Source organism: Ctenopharyngodon idella, chromosome 9 (genome assembly GCF_019924925.1).
Source record: "Ctenopharyngodon idella isolate HZGC_01 chromosome 9, HZGC01, whole genome shotgun sequence".
NCBI lineage: Eukaryota > Metazoa > Chordata > Actinopteri > Cypriniformes > Xenocyprididae > Ctenopharyngodon > Ctenopharyngodon idella.
This window is the reverse complement of record NC_067228.1, coordinates 33,136,079-33,147,647: the sequence shown is the minus strand read 5'-3', so window position 1 is coordinate 33,147,647 and position 11,569 is coordinate 33,136,079. Positions and strand designations below refer to the sequence as shown.

The following is an 11,569-nucleotide window of genomic DNA, read 5'->3' as shown; positions in this document are numbered from 1 at the left end:
GCCGTCAGCGCACTCATTACCTGAACCTCCACACAAGCCACGGCACCCGTGGGCCATTCATCACCTTCAAGCAGACAAATACTGCATGTGAAAGTGGACAACTTTCAGCAGACGCTCAGTGACAGCTGCTCTGGGACAGCATCGCCCACATCACACCTCTGAGATTAGAGAATTATTTTCTTTTTTTCTGAACAGAGATGTATAATCTGAATGAATTTAGAATGGTTTGTATTGGATTGTCTATATCTTTAATACAGGTCTATTAAACTGAACAGAATTACAAGGCAGTATTACTTATAGTATAGAAGCACATTTCCACCACATAAGAAAAAATATCATGCTTTGATAATAATTATGACATAAAAAGTTTATATTATGCCATACTTAGTCAAAAATATGACATTAAAAGTAATAAAATCTAAATTTTTACCAACACTTTTTATGTCAAAATCATTGTTGGGTGTAATTAATTACTTAAATAATAATTACTGTAATTTAATTACTTTTCCCTTGAAAAAGTAAAGGATTATTTTTTTCTGTAATTTAATTACAGTTACTTCAGATGTAATTGCATTAAATACTGTATAGAACAATTCTATATAAAACAATATTGGGTTTGTAATGTTCAAATGTATGTTTTAACGTAACCTTCTGCCTTTAAATACTTCGGTCATTTCAATAATAATTTACGCAATTTTATATTATTTAGGCTATTTGAAAGAATTAAAAGAGCAGTTCATGTCTGTCTGTTCTGTCACTGGTCATAGTTATGATGTAAAATAAGTTTTTATCTTTAAACAGTTACTCATGTTATGTTTTATTATAGGCAGTCAAGTAACCTCAAATGCAATACCCACTTACATTCAGCTCAAACATTTTGAGAATGAGAATGTCCTATAGGATTATTATTGATTTCGTTTTGCATATTTTTCTTTTTGTGTGCTTGTACTTTATGTCTTTCTGTTATATATTTAAATTCCAAAATTTATGTAGCCTACGTTTTTTTTAATATATAAATAAATCTTTCACTGTATGACAAGCTCTAAGGCTGCTTTCGATCTTTAAACAAAAATGCAATTAAAGTTAGTGGATCCATATTATATTGGTGTATTTATGATAACGTCAAAATAATTATGTAAACAATTGGATTTCTGTGGCATTGTGAATTGTCTCTGAGCTCTTTCCAATAAAGCTCGAAAGCAACGACCTTGCGTTGACGTCACACTAACATCCGGGTCGTTACGCAGAGTCAGTGGTGCGCAGACGCAGTACAACCAGTGGTACGACCTCTGCCTTCGGTGAGTGGAATAGGGACGACAGCGTTCATTTCAAATAGATAAATCTTCATCCATCCTTCATCCTCCGTCTGTGTGAACACAGAGCTGCGGGATTGATTGGGATATTGTTAGGAGACTTATTTGTTGCGTACGACAGCCGTATTTCTAAAGCTCTTCATATAAATCTTCTCTGACCTTATATTTTGTCTTTGCAGAAGTCCCGGGCCGCTCAAAATCACATTTCAAAATGTTCACCTGCGCAAAGTTCGTCTCCACACCCGCCCTGGTGAGTGCTGTTAACTTCACAAAACCGTGTTACTGTGTTTAACTGTCTTTTGTTAATGAAAGCGCTGCTGCTCGGCCTGCAGTTTGAACTTGACGTCAGTAATTCATTCATTCGTTCATAGACGGATTTAAAAGGGTTAACGTAAAACGTCACGCGCTGTTATAGTTTACCTTTGACCTTTTGCTTCAGTGTCAAAGTTTTGAGTTCGCAAAACGCTTAAGAAGATAAGGTTAAACGCTGTGCTAGTTAAAAGACACTATTCTGGTCTGCCTTTTGTATTAGCGAAAGTGGTTATTCCACCTAGTCTGGTATTTCTTGCAGTAACTGCATGCAGTGATTAAGATGTCAGTTGTCACTTCAAATGTTTTGTTCATTTTTATTTGTTGATTTCCTCCAAAGTAACCAGAGTGAGGTATTTCAGTGGCAGTCCCCCTGGAGTAACCCCAGGTTAAGGTTGTCTTTATCAAGGGCACAATGTTTATTCTTCACGGATGGCCTCTTGTGGGGACTGGACCTATAACATTAAGTTACCAGGCCAGTCTAATAGTTTGTTGGTACTGGCATCTCTTCAGTATACACTTATAATGGATCTGTTCTATATGAAGACTATTTAAAGGGATAGTTCACCCAAAAATGAAAATTGTCATCATTTACTCACCCTGAAGTTGTTCCAAACCTGTATGAGTTTCTTTTGTCTGTTGAACACAAAAGATATTTTGAAGAATGTTGGTAATCGAACAGTAGATGGTAGCCAATGACCATCAACTGTCTGGTTACCAATATCTTTTGTATTCAACAGAAGAAAGAAACTCATACAGGTTTGGAACAACTTCAGGGTGAGTAAATGATGACAGAATTTTCATTTTTTTAACTATCCCTTTAATACTCCTAATGAATGCATCATCATCATAAAGGTGCTTTAAAATAGTCAGCGTTGAATGCACACATTTCTTGTGGTGAACCTTGAGCCATAACTTTTGAAACTGGCTTTTCCCAGCATAAATGCCTTTCAGAAAACTGTTCAGTACTGTTCCTTATATTCTATTCTAATAAGAGTCCATGTGTTTTTGTGTGTTTTAGGTGCGTGCGGGCTCCAGGTCCCTGTACAGGCCGGTTTCTGCTGCTGTACTCTCCAGACCAGAGGTCAAACCAGAGGTGACTGTCAATCCTGACTTTTGGCTCTCAATTTATCTCCTTTAATTTATGGTAACCCTTCATTTGCAGGCTTGAAGGTCATTCTTTGTAGATAAAATGACGTTGATGAACAAGGCATCAGAGTCAGAATAAGACAAAAGATATAATATAACCTTATCAACTTGATTTGTTGATAAAGAGCTCTTCTGATCCACTGCAAGCGTGTTAAAGGAATAGTTTGTGCAAAAATGAAAATTCTGTCATTTACTCTCCTTCTTGTCATCCCAAGCCCATGAGTCTTTGGTTAAGCCTAAATAAATCTGTTTATCATATGAAGTGATCATATCTGTTCTCAAGACTTAGATTAAACCACTTGATTCATATTCATTTTACAACGCCTTTATGACCTTTTTGGATCTTGTAAGTTTTGGTTTCCTGGACTTTCAGTGGAGGGATAGAAACCTCTCAGCTTTCAAAAAAAATATCTTCATTTGTGTTTTGAAGATTAACCAAAGTCTCATAGGTCTGGAATGAATGAAGACAGAATGTTTATTTTTGGGTGAACTAACCCCTTTATGGTATTTAAAATAATTGTCATACTTGCCTGCTCCTCATAAAGTTAGTAATTATTCCTTCTGGTCAGAAGTGTGATTGCTTGTCATATTGGAGCTGACACCATGTTTTAGCTCTGTTGCTGTTAAGGGACAGTAGGTGGCAGGCTGAACACACTAGGGTCGTGTAGAGGTCAAGTAAGTCCTGTCTTGCACTTGTAGGTCAGTGCTGCTGTCCTTCCTCAGTCGCCCTTCACTCAGATGGCCCTCAGAAGCTTCCAGACCAGCGCTGTGAGCCGCGACATTGACACCGCCGCTAAGTTCATTGGAGCGGGAGCTGCCACCGTGGGAGTGGCTGGATCCGGTGCCGGAATCGGAACAGTGTTCGGTAGCCTTATCATCGGATATGCCAGGTCAGATGTGTTTCACAGTCTCATACACTACCGATCAGAAGTTTAGGGTTAGCAAGATTTTTTTTTTTTTTCTGCCTAGCCAAGGCTGCATTTATTTGATCAAAAATACAGTAAAAATGGTAATAATGTGAAATATTATTACGATTTAAAATAACTGTCTTCTATGTGAATATATGGTAAAATGTAATTTATTCCTATCAAAGTTGAATTTTCAGCATCATTACTCCAGTTTTCAGTGTCACATGATCCTTCAGAAATCATTCTAATGATGATTTGCTGTTTAAGAAACATTTATGAATATTGTATGAATATGTTGAAAACCATTGTGCTGCTTCATGTTTTTGTAGAAACCGTCATACTTTCTTTTTTTTCCCCCAAAAGAGTTCAAATGAACAGCATTTATTTGAAATTGAAATTTTTTGTATCATTTAGAAGTTTTTACTGCCACTTTGAATAGTTATTGTATCCTTGCTGAATAAAAGTATTAATTTCTTTTTAAAAACAAGTCAAGATCATTTTTTTTTTTTTTAATATAATACATGCAAATAAACTATGATGGAAACAAGGTGTTTTGGCAACAAAAAAAATCAAGTGACTTTGCCTCAGCAGAGGCTGTGATTGGATAACTGGACTAACCAGTGGACCAATCACATCGCAGCATCTCAAATGTTGTTTTTTTTTTTTTTTTTTTTTGTTCTGAAATGCCTGAGACAAAGACAAAATCTGTCATCAGAATGATTTGGTTTAATTCCCTCTCAGAAGCATCTTACACCAATTGTGTTCACAAACACCAGCATCTGAGCACAAGAAAACATGACAGCAATTATTGTTTCGTCTGTGCACTCTGAGACACAACTCATTTATGATGAAGGAAAAAAGAGCCACCGTGGCTTCCCTGTTTGCCATGACTTCAGTTTTTATTACAGATATTTTGCGCCAATTTCCCAGGAAGTGACAATTTTGTTCTCTTGAACTCATGGGGATGGAAACAGTGTTTTATTCGCAAATGTTTTATGTGATTATTCTAATTTTGTGCATACGTTAAATTTGCAACTTTGGATGGAAACCTAGCTAGTTTAAAAAAAAAAAATAAATAAATAAACTTTTGTCAATGTTTGCAAATGTCTGCGCATGTAATTTCTAGTAAAGTGCTGTTTTGTTGTTTGTTGCAGGAACCCATCTCTAAAGCAGCAGCTCTTTTCTTACGCCATCCTGGGTTTTGCTCTGTCTGAAGCCATGGGGCTCTTCTGTTTGATGGTTGCTTTCCTGATTCTGTTCGCCATGTAAAAATCTGCTAGTTATGTAAACACACTTAGTGCAGTTATGACTACATATTTTTGCCGTTGCTACCAAAATGTCTGCTGTTGGTCTCTGCGGGAGAAAAAAAGTATCAAGTCCACTCTGTTAAAAGAAATCATGTAACAATTAAATATTGTTTAACTATTTAACCCCCAAATCATGTTCCTGCCCATTAAATGAGAACGGCAACAGCTCCATCGGTGCTACTGGAACATCCACCTGAACTTCACCATGGAAATAAACAACCTGATAGCACTTTGTGTACATCGGAATAGGGAAAGTGTGTGAGTGTGTGTGTGTGTGTGTGTGTGTGTGTGTATAGACTGTAAGGGTCCACTCAGATGTTTTCAGGGGTTAAATTGCTGGTTGATAGTATGACTGTAAATTTATAGCAATTGGTTAAAAGCCAATTAAAAACCTCAATTGCATTTGTAAATTGCATTAAATAAATTCAGATCACAGTTTACCGTAACTTTGTGGTGTGTGTCTCATTTTTACTTTTTTTAGTCATAAGCCTTTTTTCAAGTGAAGTACAGTATACGTTACCAAAAACCAAGTTATGCAACTTTTTGTGTTGGACAGTACATAAAACTCTAAAGATCTGCCTAACTTTGTGAAGAGAACTACTGTGAAACGTAAGGTTTTGCAGTAATACTTTAAGATAAGTTTCCATTAGTTAACATGAACTAACAATGAAAAATACTTACAAAGCATTTATTAATCTTATTAATTTCAACATTTGCTAATACATTAAGATCAAATGATATATGTATTAATATTTAATGGACCTGATTACCAATTAATATTTGTATTTTATTAACTTATTTTATTAACTAACGTTAACAGAGATTAATAATAAAACCTTTAACAAATGTATCGCTCATTGTTAATGCATTGGCTAACATTAATAATGGGATCTTGTATTACTGTTTTTGCTTATGCATAAATATTTTGCATTACGTTACAAAATCAAGTGTTAAATCTGATTTAGAACGAGTTTAAATTAAAGAAAAAGGATTCTCCAAAGGAGAGCTCATCACTCGCGAGATTAGGTGTCAATGTGCTTTCGCTCTAAAGGGGTCAGCAGAGCACACATTTATCGCGAGATTAGAGTTTAAAGGGCTTGGCTCTGGGGCGAAAGTAGTACCTACGTCTCGCGAGAGTCTGCACAGATGTCTTCTGGGGTTTAACGGAGTTCCTAATTCTCGCGAGAGGTGGTATAAGTGGGCTTTGGCTCTTCAGGGTTCAGCCTGCGGGTGAGTAAGCGCATCAATGCACACTATTTATAAACAGACACGCCCTTTTAACTAGCTTTCGCATGGCTGGTAGAATAGTCTGAATATGTAACACAATAAAGACGCAGCTTTATGACATGTTCACAGCTTGTCGGTGTTTCTTTGTTATTAATATGGCGACGCATGCTAACAGCTAGCTGAGGTCCCATTGAAGTGAATGAGAGATGAGGCTGAGCATTGATTAGCCTACTGAGACTGATGTAAACAATGTGTTTTTAGTGTTGATACAGTCCCGGCGTCGCTGGAGATACACTAAATAAATGCAGGTTTGTGGTTAAAGACACGGACGCTTTGAGTTTAGCTTTGCGATAATACAGAAATGCAGTGATATTTAGAAGAACTTAAAGCAGAATGTGACAATAGGTTGTGCTGTTATCAGACTGAGCATCAGCCTGACCATTAGAGCACATTTCACTATTTCATGTGAGTGATTGAGGGGTTTAATAAACACATAGACACCAATGTCAAGTATTTAAGTATTAAGTGATGCATGATGCCTGTCATTCTACATTTAATCTTATAAAATCCTTATCTGTGTCCTGTCAAACCTGCTGTGACAGTTTGGTTTGACACAACGCAATTCAGTAACAGTAGTGCAGAATAATTCTCATTGTTGCTCATGGTTATGGATTAATGCTGATTGATATATCGGTCATGTGTTTTTGTTCTTAGGTCTGACTTTAAATCATTATGTTGTTGACAAATGAAAAGGTGTAAGTTTGATTTGACTTTCCCCCCCCATGTTATCAGGTGGCAGACTGAAGCTGTGAATATGAGTGATGATAAACCGTTCCTCTGCACTGCTCCTGGATGCGGACAGGCATGTGATCACTTTTACACACTTAAAGCACTAACAGATATTTAAATAAACACTGCAATTAAGTTACATGCTTGCTGTCCATTTTCTTTTTCACATTACTATTTATGCTTTGCGCCTGACTGACTGTCTGTCTGCAACAGCGATTCACAAATGAAGACCACCTGGCGGTGCATAAACACAAGCATGAGATGACCCTGAGATTTGGTCCAGCACGCAATGAGAGCGTCATCATCGCTGGTGAGTCACCTGATCATCACAATGAAAAATAACAAACACAAACTATTATTCTTCATGAGTTTACGGCTTTATTGGCTGCTGTTGCAGACCAGACACCGACACCGACCCGCTTCCTGAAGAACTGCGAGGAGGTCGGGCTGTTTAACGAGCTCACCAGCCCGTTTGAGCATGACTTTAAGAAGGCCACAGAGGATGACATCAAAAAGGTAAAGATGCCAGTTTTTTCTGCAATTTATGTGATCATTTTGCAAATACACTGTCATTTAAAAGTTTGGGGTCAGTTAGATTTTTTTTTTTAAATAAGTATTTTATGCTCACCAAGGCTGCATTTATTTGATCAAAAATACAGTAAAAACAGTATTGTGCAAAATTATTACAATTTAACCCCTTAACTGTCACCCCCCTTTTTGAGCATAGACGTGAAAATGCACTATCCAAACTTAAATCGTTGTAATTCAAGAAAGCTTTGGAATATAGACCTAAGTTTGGTCTTGTTTTAAAGAAGACACTCAGCAGATTGTTGATAAGTTATAGTTATATAAAGTTATAGAAGTTTAAATTTATTGTAAATCAAATATACTGTACTAAATTTATTTTATTTTATATAAAATATATATTTTACAAAATAATTTTTATTCTAAAATTGATATAAAATCAAAGCCATATGTCTAACCAAGTTTTGTTCCAAATTTGAAGCTGATATCACAAAAATTGAAGTTCCCATGAGATTTTGTTTAGGCGTTGTACCAAAAATATCCACCGGGTGTCACCCACATTCCATTGAAATTTTTTTGATGCATTCTCCTGTAACAAATTAATAAATTTCTGTCCAAATATCACTTCTATCACAAAATAGATGCCAAACATGGAAGCTTGAGGTTCGGACCTTTCCGATGATATGTGTTTTGTCAAGATTAGAAAAGTTTTGACTATAAAGTAGTGGGGGGGGGGGGCGAGCCCGCTAAAAGGATTTAAAGTACCGTTTCCATGGTAACGCAATGTCCAATTTTAAAACGGTTTTCAAAGGATGAATTCTGAGTTTTTAAGCTTTCCAGTGATACCTAATATATGATGATTACTAAAATATGTGATACAAAAAAAAGGTAATAAATAAAAACAGGGCCAGTCGTCCAGCTAGCGGGACGGTGACAGTTAAGGGGTTAAAATAACTTTAGAATATATTTTAAAATGCTATTTATTTCTTTGATGGCAAAGCTGAATTTACAGCATCATTACTCTAGTCTTCTTCAGTGTCACATGATCCTCATTCTAATATGCTGAATTTCATAAAAAAGAAAAAAGCATTTCTACTGTTATCAATGTTGAAAACAGTTGTGCTGCTTCATATTTTCGTAGAAACCATAATACACTTATTTTCAGCATTCTTTGATGAATAGAAAGTTCAAAAGAACAACATTTATCTGAAATAGAAATCTTTTGTAACATTGTAAATGTCTTTACTGTCACTTTTGATAAAACTGATGTGTTCTTGCTGAATAAAAGTGTTAAAAATCTTACTGACCCCAAACTTTTGAACAGTAGTGTCGGTGCAGGAGGGTTTCATAGGCACTGTAGCAAAAGTCTTAAAGATATGTCTTACTGTGCATGATTCATCATTTATGATCTTCCATCAAAATGTAACTTATGAAAGTAATTTAATCTAGCATTTTAAAATTCCTATCAGATTTTGTGACTTGAATGCAACTTTGATGTATGTGTGGTTATTGCAGTTGCCTCTGGACTTGTCTCCCCTTGCGACTCCTGTTGTTCGAAACAAGATAGAGGAGCACACACCTGTCGTGTCCCACCGAGACAGTCCTCTTCCGCACCCTGAGTCTACCACCACTGATGACAAGGTGAGACACAGGGCTCTGCCATGCAGAGAGCTACATAAGTACTTGCAGGAATGGCTAGGACTTATTTTAGATGATTCTTACTTAGTGCTTGTCATTTAGTAGGCATTTTTCAATGCAAAGCAAATTATTGCAAGAACAGGCCACCCTACAGGATCCTAGACTCATATTGTGCAGAATTGTGTTGTCAATAATCCTTGGTTCCTGGGTCTCCCCTACCTGGGATTGAACCTACAACCTTTGTGTTAGCAGTCCAGATTCATGTGGCCGTCTTCTCCCCTCATTTTACCCTGAAAGGTGTTTGCCGTTTGATTTAGCTTGTCCTGGAGTTCCTTGGTTTTAGATGAAAATACATGTCTTCATAGTGCTACAAAAAGTTCAGTGTTGAACCATCTATGAAAAAAATCTTTGTTGAACAGAGTGTGTGAGAAAGATGGAACTTCCTTCCTTCTTAATTCAGCAAATATGCTGATTCTGACTTTAAAATTGAAGCTATATCTTCTATAATAATGAAATTTCACTTAGAAGCATATTTTTACTCTTCAGCTCTAATGTGAACTCTCTAAATGCTGAGAATGTTTTATAACACCAGAGGATGGCACTTATTTCGGTAACACTTTATTTACGGTGTCCTTGTTACACGTTACATGTAGTTACTGTAGTAATAACTATAAATTATGTATAATTACATGCAACTAACCCTAATCACAACCCTAACCCTATAGTGAGTACATGTTGTTAATTATTATTACTCCAGTATTTAAGTGTATAATTACACTGTAACACGGACAACAAAATAAAGTGTAACCTTTTTTTCTTGTTACACTTCCATTTAAAAGTTTGGGGTCAGTACAGTCTTATTATTTGGAAGACCTAAATAAAAAACATCCTTGCCGCCGAATAAAAGAAGCTTTTATTCTGCACAGATGGAATAAATTGATCAAAAGCAAAAGACATTTTAATGTTACAAAAAATGATGAACTATCCCTTTAAGCAACTCAACATTGATAATAATCAGAAATGTTTCTTGAGCAGCAAATCAGCATATTAGAATGATTTCTGAAGGATCATGTGACACTGAAGACTGGAGTAATAATGCTGAAAACTGAGCTTTGATCACAGGAATAAATTACACTTTACCATATATTACAGTAGAAAACTTAAATTGTAATAATATTTCACATTATTACAGTTTTTACTGTATTATTGATCAAACAAATGCAGCCTTGGTGAGCATAAGAGACTTCTTTCAAAAGCACTAAAAAAAATCTTACAACACCAAACCTTTGAACAGTAGTGTATATCGCAATACAGTCATTTTTTCTTGACTCTTTTCAGCTGTCTCTAAATGTTCTGTCATTCAACTCTAAGGCACAACAAATTATGTTCTCTTTAATTCATAGATGAATCATGCATGTGCTACCTGTGGTGTAAAGGCTACTAGCTCAGTCAGAAACAGTATCAGACCAGTGATGGACAGTCAGAAGTGTAGTTTTGATGCAGCTTGGCTCTCGTGTGGTGTTTCCAGGAGGTTTCTTTGCAGCCGACCTCTCTGCCTCCATCCACTATAGTCCGTCCTGCCTCCCTCCAAGTCCCCAATGTACTACTGGCCAGCTCTGAGGCTGGTGTTGTTATTCAGCAAGCTCTCCCATCTCCAACATCTAGCTCTGTTATAACCCAGGTCCCATCCTCTAGTAGACCGATAGTGTAAGTAACTTCTCAACGTTACTTATTTTTTCTGCTTCTCTCCTAGTTTGGCATCATTTTCTCCTTTTACGCCTCATTCGGTGTTTCATTTTGGTCACTCATTTATTTGGAGAATTTATGATTTAGTTTCAGTTGCTTGTGAATGATCCATGTGCCTTTTACTTTCACATCATAGATTTGATAAGTGCTCGACCATCAGACAGGTTTTATTTGAGCCTTTTGTTTTGTTTCACGCACCAGTTGATCAGACAATTCTTACTGTTGTGTTTTATGTACAATACTTAATCACTTAAAGTCAACATGGACTCAAAACATTTGACTCTATTTGCTGTAATACACTTTTGTGGTGTTTTTGTGCATGATTCATCACAAAGGAAAAAAAAATGTTTGCATTTATAATATTTAATTAAAATGTAATAACTTGCTCCACCCCGGAGCTTTCCTTTTACCCTGTAGTCACTCAGTAATAATGTGGTTCATTTTAACCAAAAGCCAATTAGCTGTGTTGCCATTGTTTTAGCTACTGTTGTATAGAGCTGCACAATTAATTTTTAAAAGATCACAATCACGATTCGAACGCCTATGCGATCTTATTCCTAAATGACAGAGATTCGGCTATGTCTATTAAACCTTAGAAAAGTACGATCACAGCGAACATTCAGATCTGCGTTGGTGCTGCCGCTGAGCCAGAGAGAGC

General features: G+C 36.3%; 2 protein-coding genes across 5 annotated transcripts in view; both read left to right on the top strand.

Annotated features, from left to right (window-relative positions):
* The first annotated feature begins 1,203 nt into the window (after positions 1 to 1,203).
* Positions 1,204 to 5,432, top strand: atp5mc3a (ATP synthase membrane subunit c locus 3a). Of its 2 annotated transcripts, none has more exons than XM_051906505.1 (5): positions 1,204 to 1,298; positions 1,493 to 1,563; positions 2,644 to 2,718; positions 3,471 to 3,661; positions 4,834 to 5,432. In XM_051906505.1, the coding sequence occupies exons 2-5, from the start codon at positions 1,525 to 1,527 to the stop codon at positions 4,946 to 4,948; spliced, it is 420 nt and encodes a 139-aa protein (XP_051762465.1). In that variant the 5' UTR covers positions 1,204 to 1,298; positions 1,493 to 1,524; the 3' UTR covers positions 4,949 to 5,432. The 2 variants fall into 2 exon arrangements, with proteins under 2 accessions (XP_051762465.1, XP_051762466.1); XM_051906506.1 differs by having other exon boundaries at positions 1,289 to 1,404.
* Positions 5,433 to 6,098: 666 nt separating this feature from the next.
* The window catches only part of atf2 (activating transcription factor 2), a 31,770-nt gene continuing 26,299 nt past the window's right edge, over positions 6,099 to 11,569 (top strand). Inside the window, exons 1-6 of one of the 3 annotated variants that reach the window (XM_051906440.1) lie at positions 6,099 to 6,216; positions 7,006 to 7,075; positions 7,216 to 7,312; positions 7,400 to 7,518; positions 9,043 to 9,168; positions 10,694 to 10,872. In XM_051906440.1, coding sequence (XP_051762400.1) covers positions 7,028 to 7,075; positions 7,216 to 7,312; positions 7,400 to 7,518; positions 9,043 to 9,168; positions 10,694 to 10,872 — 569 coding nt within the window. In that variant the 5' untranslated portion in view covers positions 6,099 to 6,216; positions 7,006 to 7,027. Of the gene's footprint in view, positions 6,217 to 6,292; positions 6,522 to 6,656; positions 6,679 to 7,005; positions 7,076 to 7,215; positions 7,313 to 7,399; positions 7,519 to 9,042; positions 9,169 to 10,693; positions 10,873 to 11,569 lie in introns of those variants that run through there. The other 2 variants (XM_051906441.1, XM_051906439.1) reach the window with 2 other exon arrangements.

Bases quoted from the DNA above. Each gene is read 5' to 3' on its own strand.
- atp5mc3a (XM_051906505.1), top strand. From the start codon at position 1,525: ATGTTCACCTGCGCAAAGTTCGTCTCCACACCCGCCCTG. The intron at 1,564-2,643 runs GTGAGTGCTGTT...TGTGTGTTTTAG, and splicing joins TCGTCTCCACACCCGCCCTG to GTGCGTGCGGGCTCCAGGTC. The intron at 3,662-4,833 runs GTCAGATGTGTT...TGTTTGTTGCAG, and splicing joins CTTATCATCGGATATGCCAG to GAACCCATCTCTAAAGCAGC.